The following is a 10,727-nucleotide window of genomic DNA, read 5'->3' on the forward strand; positions in this document are numbered from 1 at the left end:
GGACCTGTGTATTGAACACTTGAGCACTGAACATGCATTAATCTCTACAGGATCAGGACCTGCAGTTTTTTAACAGTTTTTTAATGTTCTGTCCAAGTGAATTTGGCCTGTTAGGTACTTGTGTAACATCTCCTGATGTCTGTCCTTTATTCTACTGCTTTGTTTCCACACTAGCAGGATACTGGCACAGGAATCACTACACAAAAAGAAAAATTATAGAAAACTTGATGTTGCAAGCTGACCTGTTTGTCAGGAAATAACTTAGCATGCTTAGTTGTTCCTGTGAGATGGCAGTAAGAAATCTGCTTGCCTTAGATTTATTTGCTTGGAGCACTGTAAAGCAATTCTATCACGATACTGGTAAAGGTGTTAAAACTGTATAGCATCCATTCCTCCTGCTGCAGAATTAGTCTTCAGTCAAGAAGCTGAAGTTGTTTCATCTCTGCATGTTCCAACAGACTCTCTCAGGTGAGCACCAGGCGATAACTAAAGCAGCTGCTTTTGGACGAGTTTTTAACCAGTGGGTGGAGGACTAAGCGAATTCACCCCCTCCTCCCCACTCCACTCTGGCTGCCCTGTGTCTTGCCTCCCTCTCTCTCCTGCACTCTTGCACATTTCCCCAGAGGCAAGGGTGCTGGTGACTGGAAATGTAAAAAGTCACCTGATAGGAGGCTGCCTGACTCCCTGCTCTGCGCACGGCATGATCTCTCCTCGCCTGGTGGGAGTGAAAGGAGCTCTGCAAGGCTCTGCTCTGCAGGTTGCATTGTTTGCTGCAAACACAAAACTGAAATCCATCTTTGTACTGCCTACTTACCGTCCAGGGGACTTGAATGTCTTCTTGCCTTCTGTTTTTCCCCAAAGCTCTCTTTTCAAAAGGAAGCTCTAATCTGCTGCTAGCAATGCATCCTGAGAGGAGGCTATGTTGGTGTTACCCTGCTTTCTGTGTGTGGGCATTTGTATTCACATCCTTGATTAAAGGTAGGCTCTCTTTGATACTAGTCTCTAAAATATTTTCTAGTCACTGTCTCTGCTTCTGTTTTCCTGGAATAAATTCAGTGTAAGGCTTCTACCAGCTATTTCTAACCTGAAATCTGTAACATTTCAATAGTATTTTAAAAGAGCTAAAGCAATACTAGTTTTCACACATAAAACTCTTAATGTTGGTTTGATAACTAACTGAGAAACTGTTTCTAGCAAAGAATGGAAATGAAATAGGAGTTCTAGAAATGTTTGGTCTTTGAATTTTGTATTTGCTTAAATAGTGCAAGCTAAAGATGCGTACATTCGATACACCTTCAAAGTGAGAACTCGATATATTTTTGTTCACTGTCATTTGTGATTTTTTTTTAAATATGCTGGAATGATTTCCACATACAAGTCTCCCTGGTAAACTGCTTTTAAGTCACTATATCTTTTTTGAAAGTCTCATTTCTGCTGACCAAGATATGTATGAATTAGAGTGCTTGTGTTAGCAGGGCACGTGGCATTGTATTACAGCAACACCAATGGGATGAGAATCTGTAACTGAAGTATAAAAATGAAAGTCCTAAATACCTGTCTGTTTCTGCTACTTCAATTTAAAGCACGTGTCTGTTAAGAAGCCAGTAGGAAAATTTCAGATTAAACGCTCATTGGCTTTAGTTGGGAGACTTTGGTGAGAAACTTTAAGGTACTTTTAGTCACAGTGTGACAAATGTGGTGAGGAAATCTAAAAAAGGAAATTGCTATTTCCTTTTTGAATAGGATAATACATGATACACAAACATCCAAACTTTGCAAACATTCACGTCTCTTTCCTGAATGATGCTAAAAGGATGAAATAAAACATCAAGTCATGGAAGTTTTACTATAATATATATAAAAAATACTTTCCATACCTGTATGTCAGCAGTAACAAACATTTTAACTTTTAATTGTGATAATCCCCTGAATCTGAGCATGCTTGGTATCACTTTAGAGGCAGAAATGTTCTTGTTTTGGTTTGGTTTGGTTTGGTTTTTTTTTGTTTGTTTTTAAAAAAAGGAGGACAGCCTAAGCATGAAAATGGTACTGTATGCTGAGACTAGGCATCTCCCTGTAGGACATCTGTGTCCTTGTGTTCACTGAATGAAATGTAAATTGTAAATGTATGTCCTATAATGTGCCAGAGACCATGCTGCCTGATACAAACCTCTTCTATGTTTAAGATTTTTGCAGTCACAAACACTTGTCATGATTGTTTTCCTGATGTGTTCTGGTGCAGTCTGCGATTAACACAAAGACTTACGACCATGCATCTGAAAATCTATTTTTTCCTCAGTTGTATTGGATCTATCTTTGACATCATCATACAGCTTTGATGACACAGCTGTGCTCAGTAGGACAAGCAAATTCTAAATCTTTGCCTTATAAAGTATTTTGAATTTCTGTGCTGAATTATAGTAGTGCATTGAAATAACAAAGTCATTCCAAAAAAGTCCTTTCTTAAGCCAATGTTGCCAGAGTCCACATAGTTTAATCTTTCCTTTTGAAATAACTCTGTAGTCTTTAGCAGTGTGAAAACAACTATTTCAGGTTTTGGCTGTATGTAACAGATTAATAGTATTCTTCTTGACTCTGCAGTGAGGCAGCTCAGCACCTGTCACACACCTTATTCCTGCTAAACCAGTCAGTCTGTACTGCATTGACAGGATGTTACGGCTATGATCTGCTTGTTCCCAGAAAGTGGCTCTGTATTACAAAGAAGCATGCTGTTCTATAAGAAATTCTAGTATTTCCTTTTTTTTCTGTCATATAATTTAAGAAATTAGCTTCCTTCAGAGCAAAATTGTGGTATCTAAAGAGCTGAAATAGAATACAATGTAGTCGTTTTTAAGACTAGGAGGCATCATTATAATCACCTAAGTGGTGTACCTGACATAGATTTTTATCCAGTAGCTGCAGCCTCAAGCTTTTAATTTCTGATTAAGTACCTATGCTTTTCATAAACTTTCCGTTTTACCATGAAAACTCCCAAGGATGAAACCCACCAAGTTTATACTTTTTGTACTTTACATCACTTTATTCTACTTTGGTCTGATATCAGAGTGGGCCAAGTGAAGCCCCATAGGCCAGATCCAGCTTTGGAGACATTTCCGTTCAGGCCATTACCTTACACTTTTAGGAGACAAGAAGCAGTGGGCACCATCCTGCAGGAGAGTTATTTTGATGGGCGGCCCTCTTTTCTCTGCTCCTGTGTCTTGGAACATGGTCACAAGCACAATGTCCAGAAAAATAGCATGGGCTAGTCTGTTATTCAGCATCACCTTCTTCCTCACCTCTGACACAGCTGTTCTCTGTCTTTACCAACACAGGTACGACAGCCTGCGAATCAGAGGCGCGGTTATTTCACAAACTCTTTTCCCAGTACAACCAGTTCATCAGGCCGGTGGAAAATGTGTCTGATCCTGTCACAGTGTATTTTGAACTGGCCATTACCCAGCTTACAAATGTGGTAAGACTCATTACAGAATACTGCTAAGATTTGGAGATGGTTGCAAACACACACAAATTGCTAAAGCAACAGATGTAATTGTGATAGTTACACCTACAGCTTTCATAGCTGACATTGTCATGCGTGCATATGTGTATATGCTGAGACCTTTGCTGTTCTTTCTGTCAGCCGAGTTGCTCCATTTGCTTGAATGAGCAGTTCAAACTGTATAGATTCATATGCTTATTCTGTAGCATCAAATGCCTTTCCTTCAGGCAGCACCTCTGGCACCCAGAGCAGCAGCACCAAATGTTAAAGTCTGCTCTCCACAGAGCTCGCCCACTCCAGAGGTGCCTCGCTGTGTCCATGTTGCATACCATGCAGCCTAGTTCTCCTCTGCTGTGAGGCCAGTGTCATTTCTCCATGGTCCTTAGAAGTTTGGGTTTTTTCTCATGCTTTTTTAGTCTGTTTCAAAATAACGTGAGAGACATGCAGCCTGCACAGTGGTGGGGCTGGGGATGAATGTTGTGTGTTCTGCGGGGCACTGTACACCAGAGTGTGTCTGAGGTGGCAGACCTGCTGGGCAGGGCAGAGTGACTGTGGAAGAAGCAAAACCTGACCTTAATCCTTGCTGAAATCTGCTCTGTGAAGCAAGTTATCCACAGAAGAGTGGCTGAGTTTTGATTCTGAGTTTTGATTCTGATACCTCGTTGAGTCCATAATGAAGCAGCAGGCAAACAGTGAGGAGCAACATTCAACAGCAGCTAGGGTGCTAAGTTGTGCACATGATTGTGCACAGTAAGTAAGCACCCTGAGAATGGCCAGAAAAGTTCTGGCATTAGTTAATATGAAATTCTAGTTTCCATTTTTATCAGAATAGTTTGTAACTGTCTCAGGATACTGTTACTGATTTATGGAGTGAAGATGTGCATGTCTGTGTTTCTTTCTAGGATGAAGTCAATCAGATTATGGAAACAAATTTGTGGCTAAGACATGTAAGTGACTGCATTGCATTTCTCATGCATTTTGCATTGATGTGATGAAATGTCTGTTACCTTGTAAGCTACATCTATAGAATAGGTGCTTGTTTTGTAACAATAATTTTAAAGGTACGCATAAGGAGAAGCTCTATGAACCAAAGCCACATTTGAAAAAGTACTTTCTTTATTCTTATTTCAAAGAAGTTACATTGCCTATCTTTCCTGTGTAATATATTCTCCTCCAACTTCATGGTCATTGGTTTAGCTGGATGTACCCATTAAAGTGTGGTTAAATACGCAGCTTGGCAATCCTGGGTCATCTCCACATTGAAGATTCCAACCAAAACATTTGTTAGCAAAAGGAACATGCCACCATTTTCCTGATGGTTTTAGCATTTATACATAGACAAAGATCCTTAGAGGACCTAAACTGCTGATAAAAACAAACCAACTTCTACCAAAAGCAGTTTCTTTGAGGCACTCATTGTGGTCCACACAAAGCTTTCTGCAAAAGATACTGTGCTTATAAAGAGGATATTCAGAGTAGGCTACAAGAGCATGGAGCATGGAGCATGGCCCCATGATAGGTCTACCAGAATACAAGAGAGCTGCTGAGCGTCCCTTGCTGCCCCTGACTTGGCAATTCCCTGTGGAACCAATAATGTCCCCTGGCAGCAACGGCCTGTTAGTGTGCATATGTACCTCCTTTCTTGTTGGGATGCTGGTCTTCTTTGTTGCTGGCCTCTTTTAGCATACAGCATGCACTCTCATGACAGCAGCAGCATAGCCTGTATTTCCTCTCTGCAGTGGGTTGGTAACTGTGGCAAAAAGAGCCTTGACTAAAACGTTCAAGTAAACAATTTATTTGAACTGTTTCAGATGTAATAATCCACTATTGCAGGTTTTACGAATACAATGAAGAAATGCACTGTTGCAATTTAAAAGCAAGAATACGCTATTTCAACCCACAAGATATTCACAGAATGCACTATCACAACCCACAAGCGTGCTAAATACTACATATGTGTTAGTTAATCACCCACAGTTACAAATCTAAAGCATGCTAAATATTTGCTTACCCTTTCAGGTAAGGGCCCTCAGTCCCAGGGAAGTTATCTAGGCGAGTGTCCTGATCAAGGGGGAATGGTCTGCTCACAGAACAGCTGTATAGTTGGAGAAGGGACTCTCAATTCCCAGCCTAAATCTTAGGAGTCTTATTCCCTGATTTACTTGATGGGAGGGAAGGAATATGCCAGAGTGGCTTATACTGTCTGGAATGCTTATCCTTGATGGTGTTTCCCCTTATCATTCGTTCTTTATCCATGGATGAGATACACTTCTGTCTTCTCTACCTTTTACTTCTTTTTTTGCTGATCTTGGGATTGTCTGGGTTGGCTGAAACTGAAACCTTTCAGCTTATCTTACTTCCTCAGGCAACTGAATAGTAGTTTAATTGAGACTCATTGCACATTATTTGTTGAGGGATTTCAAGGCTCAACTCATGTTTCGGTTCTTTGAATGATGCAGTGCTGCCTTATTTAGTCTAGGGCTTACTGGTCAACTCAGGGCTGAGCTATGTACACAGCTCACCATGGGTTGTCTCTGTAGCCTTAAGGCAGTCCAAGGCTGAGTCACTTTTACAACCCCTTGAGTTGCCTTGGTGCACGAGACATTGCCAGAACTTGTTTACAAACTATGAGCCAGACAATCCATACAGTAGCCTTGCACAGGTAATAGTCTGTACTGATGCAGCAGGACAGAGGAGACACCTCAGTATGTCAGCAATGGGTAATAGCTGACATCCCATCCCCTCACAGAGGGACTAGCATATCAATGTGAGCAATATTCTTGTATGTCCAGTGTTTCTCCATGTCATAGCCTTGCTGTCTTTTGGACCACTGTCCCCTTCTGTATGTGGTGCACTTTCAGTCTTTATCATAGCCTGTCATCATTGGACTAGATGACCTTTACAGGTCCCTTCCAAGCCAACAGATTCTATGATTCTATGATATGATCGTACAGGAAGATCTGAGAAGCAGATACTTGCTGATAATACAAGGTTTTAAAATCCTTGTCCATTCTTATTTCAGATTTGGAATGACTACAAATTGCAGTGGGATCCCAGAGAATATGATGACATTGAATTTGTTCGGGTACCCGCAGATAAAATCTGGAAACCAGATATTGTCTTGTATAATAAGTATGATGAACACTTTTCTATTTTACCCTTTCTCTCAAAAGTATCCTCTTGCAGTGTCCTTAAAGGATGTTTTGCTTTCCTGGTAATTTTCTCTTTTTGCCCCATTTGTCTTTCTAGTGCAGTGGGAGATTTTCAAGTTGAAGGCAAGACTAAAGCCCTGCTCCGCTATGATGGAATGATCACCTGGACCCCACCAGCTATTTTTAAAAGTTCCTGTCCTATGGATATTACCTTCTTCCCATTTGATCATCAGAATTGTTCACTGAAATTTGGTTCATGGACCTATGATAAAGCCAAAATTGATCTTCTGATCATTGGATCCAAAGTAGATATGAATGACTTTTGGGAAAATAGTGAATGGGAAATAGTTGATGCTTCTGGCTACAAACATGACATCAAATATAACTGCTGTGAAGAGATCTACACGGATATAACATATTCCTTTTATATTCGAAGGTTGCCAATGTTTTACACCATAAATCTGATCATTCCTTGTCTCTTCATCTCATTCCTGACTGTGTTAGTTTTTTACTTGCCATCTGACTGCGGTGAGAAAGTGACTCTTTGCATCTCTGTTCTGCTTTCTTTGACTGTATTCTTACTGGTGATCACAGAAACAATCCCATCCACCTCTTTAGTAATTCCCCTCGTAGGTGAATATTTACTTTTCACTATGATATTTGTGACACTGTCAATTGTCATCACAGTGTTTGTCCTGAATATACATTACAGGACTCCAACCACACACACAATGCCGAAATGGGTAAAAACCGTCTTTCTTAGCCTGCTCCCCAAAGTCCTGTTGATGCAGAGGCCACTAGAACAGCAGAAAAAATACATCTTCAAAAAAACCAAGAAAGGATCAGTCAATATGTCAGAAAAGTCAAAGCACAGCAAACACAAAGATACCGAATTAGAGAGGGAGCAGTGCTGCAGTCACTGCGATAAGGCAACTGAACTTACTACCACCAAAAGGAGACAACTGAGCCATCAGTCACTGAAATGGATGGCAGAGCAGATGGAGTACTCTCCAGAAGTGAAGGATGTCATTAGCAGCGTTCAGTTCATCGCAGAGAACATGAGGTCTCAAAATGAAACCAAGGAGGTAAGGGAGGTAACCACCCAGCTGGGCATGGGGTCGCATATCCAGCATTGCGCAAGAGAACAGCAAGTGAAAACACGATCTAGGAAGGTAGCCCACAAGAACTGGAGTTGTTTGATCTAGAGAAGAAAATTCTGAGACCTATGAAAGGGTCAAAATTTCCTACAGAAAGGGAGGAGATAAATCATCCATTGGGGGTGGAACAAAAAAGTGATCTGTTGTTCGTCAATCCCCAGTGGATAATTTAAGCTGTGAAAAGTTTTAGATTAGACATCAAGCTCACCCTTCTCAGGGTGAGAAGGAAAATGAGCAGGAGCCTGTTGAGGTCATGAGAACTAAACTTTGATCAGCTGTGGCTCTGGTAGAGTTGATCCTGCCTTGAGCAGGGGATAGACTAGATGGGGACTTTCAAGGTCTCTTCCAACCCAACTTCTGTAGGTCCTCAGAAATAACCCTCTTCAACTGCACACCAACTGCTCAACCCTGGTAAGCAGTGACATCTCAACACTAAGCATGCTATTTACCAAGAAGGTGCTTTTCTGTGTTAGTAATGGAATGTGCAAATTTAGGGACTGGTTTTTAAAGAACAGGGCTTGCCTGGCAGCACAGTAGTTGATCTGGAGAAGAACTACTCTCACCCAGTGATAAATTTGGCAAAGATACTCCTTTCAGGATGTTGTTGTCTGTCCTTAGTTTCAGTTTGATCTTTTCTTATTTTTTCAGAGATTTGACTAACTGTGGCTTCAGCAATACAGTATGTTCAGCCATGGCAAACATATGTGAAAATTTTAGGGGAAGACAGCTGAATAAAAACAGACAGCAGATTAGTAAATACAGGTGAAAAAAAGACATGGATTTAAAAGTGAGACTTAGCATTTGGGCTAATGGATTTGCTTGCATGAGGTTATAAATCTTTCATCCTAACTGGGATTACTGTCATAGAAAATTATACACATTGGAATTTAGAGAATTCTGGGGCCACATCCTCAGATGTAAACACAAGCAGTTAAAAGCAGCTCTGAGAAAGATTATCTGGCATCCACCACACCCAGGCCTCACAAGGAATAGGAATTCTCTGACACTTCAAGAAGTTTTTTTGAAGTGTTTAGAACGTAATGAAACATTTGTCTTTGATCTGTCGAGAAATATTTGCTTTTGGTTTTGAAGTTTTTAGATGCTCTGTGATGGCAAATCCTGTTAAAAATTAAATACTGCTGTCCTTGTGTTGGAAAACACAAGTACTTTGTGAGGAAAATATAGAGAGGTATTCTTTCTATCCGAATATTTTGTTGAAATCAGCACAAAATCATGCAACTTCTGTGCAATCTAAAAATAACTTCCCCCTCCCCTTTTTTTTATGTCCTGCAGAAGGGTTTAATCTGAAAACAAAGTCCATAACTTTCTGAGTAAGGGGCTGCAGTTAAGGCTGGTGTGTGAATTCATAGGAGGAGTGTGTAATACCTGCCAGCCCAAAGCAAAAGGCAGGAACCCATCAGCACAAAGGAGGATAGGGACTGAGCTGAGCCTTGCTTAGTACCTGTGTCCTTAATGTTTTGCTTGACTCCAGCATTTTAGCCCTGCTCTTACTGCCACACCAGCTGCATAAAACATATCCATGTACTGCATTCAGCTGATTTCTCCAATGCTCTCCAAAATAGAAGAGACTTTGCGTGAAGTGGTCTGAGTAACATGCCACCTTGATTATGAAGTTCATGATAGGTCTCCCTTTGCCAGTTTTGCTGATTTGCATTTTGCAAATCGCTCCTGCCACATGAAATTGTACTCTTAGTCTGGTGTGCATGTCAACAGCTAAGAATCTTACCTTTCAAAACACAGTGGTGGGAAGCAGGATTTTTCATTTGGGAAAAATCCTCTCTTTGGGGACAAAAGGGGGTTTGTTCTTAGGCAAGCACTGAAGAAATTATTCTGCAGGCTGCTTCTGCTCCAGCCAGACATACAGGTGTCATCACCATATGGTGCTATCATCAAATGGGTGATATCATGCACTAGTCCTGTAAAAATAAAAACCCTTTAAAAATTTTGGCAACAATTATGGCAGCTGGCGTTCTTGCTTCATTCTCTTTCACGAGAAGTACAGCAGCAGTGCCTTGGGGGAAAACATCAAGAAATTGGGAAAACAAGTGGAAGATCCCTCAGCAGAGAGCTCTTTACTAATTTTATATGAGTGAATGTTCTTTTGATGCAGTGGTGCTTTTATGTAGGTACAGTATAAAGGACAGCAGCTTCACTGAACATGGTTCTAAGGTATATCTCTCAGACATACACAATCCACTTCTGTCTTCCTTGGCAGGTGACACTGTGGTTTGCTCAGTCAGGGCTTTGCTATAGTCCATGTGTCCGGCTGCCCAGTTTGCTGAAATCAACAGGGCTTGATTGAAGTGACAGTGTGGCAAATCAGGCCAGAATAGCAAACTCTCTCTTGTGTGGGTTGTCATGATAAATCCTTTGACAGGATCTAGTGAGGTGCAGCTATGGTGATTGTCTCTGCTGTTAAACCACCCCACTCTGCACCCACCCCAGAATCAGGTCCTATTTGTTAATGTCAGTGTCTCAGCCATAGCTTGCCAACAGACTTGAATATTTAGAAAAGTTCATCCAACTAGGTCAGTGTTGAATGCTCTCAGCCAAAAGTGATAAATACTTTTAGAAAATCAGCCCACTCTAAAGGCACTTGAAAACTGCAGCAACTATAAGCATGACAAACAACATTATTGACTGCATATATGTTCTTCCTCACGTTCAAAAGCACAAGGGACTTCTCTACTATGTAATGTCAATTCACAATTGCATGTTACATTACATGTAATTTATACCTTTTTTTTTCTCTTGCAGGTGGAAGATGATTGGAAATATGTAGCTATGGTGATAGACAGAGTATTTCTCTGGGTATTTATAATCCTTTGTGTCTTTGGAACTGCAGGGCTCTTTATCCAGCCTCTAATAGCAGATACATAACTTGATCCACTGCTTTTT

At 40.8% G+C, this 10,727-nt stretch overlaps 1 protein-coding gene across 1 annotated transcript; it reads left to right on the forward strand.

The window, feature by feature from the left end:
- Positions 1-862: 862 nt before the first annotated feature.
- Positions 863-10,727, forward strand: CHRNA6 (cholinergic receptor, nicotinic, alpha 6 (neuronal)). The gene is made up of 6 exons (XM_010192742.1): positions 863-978; positions 3,333-3,472; positions 4,402-4,446; positions 6,522-6,631; positions 6,749-7,736; positions 10,587-10,727. The coding sequence occupies exons 1-6, from the start codon at positions 900-902 to the stop codon at positions 10,707-10,709; spliced, it is 1,485 nt and encodes a 494-aa protein (XP_010191044.1). The 5' UTR covers positions 863-899; the 3' UTR covers positions 10,710-10,727.

The sequence above is a fragment of the Mesitornis unicolor genome, unplaced genomic scaffold (assembly GCF_000695765.1).
Source record: "Mesitornis unicolor isolate BGI_N332 unplaced genomic scaffold, ASM69576v1 scaffold2419, whole genome shotgun sequence".
NCBI lineage: Eukaryota > Metazoa > Chordata > Aves > Mesitornithiformes > Mesitornithidae > Mesitornis > Mesitornis unicolor.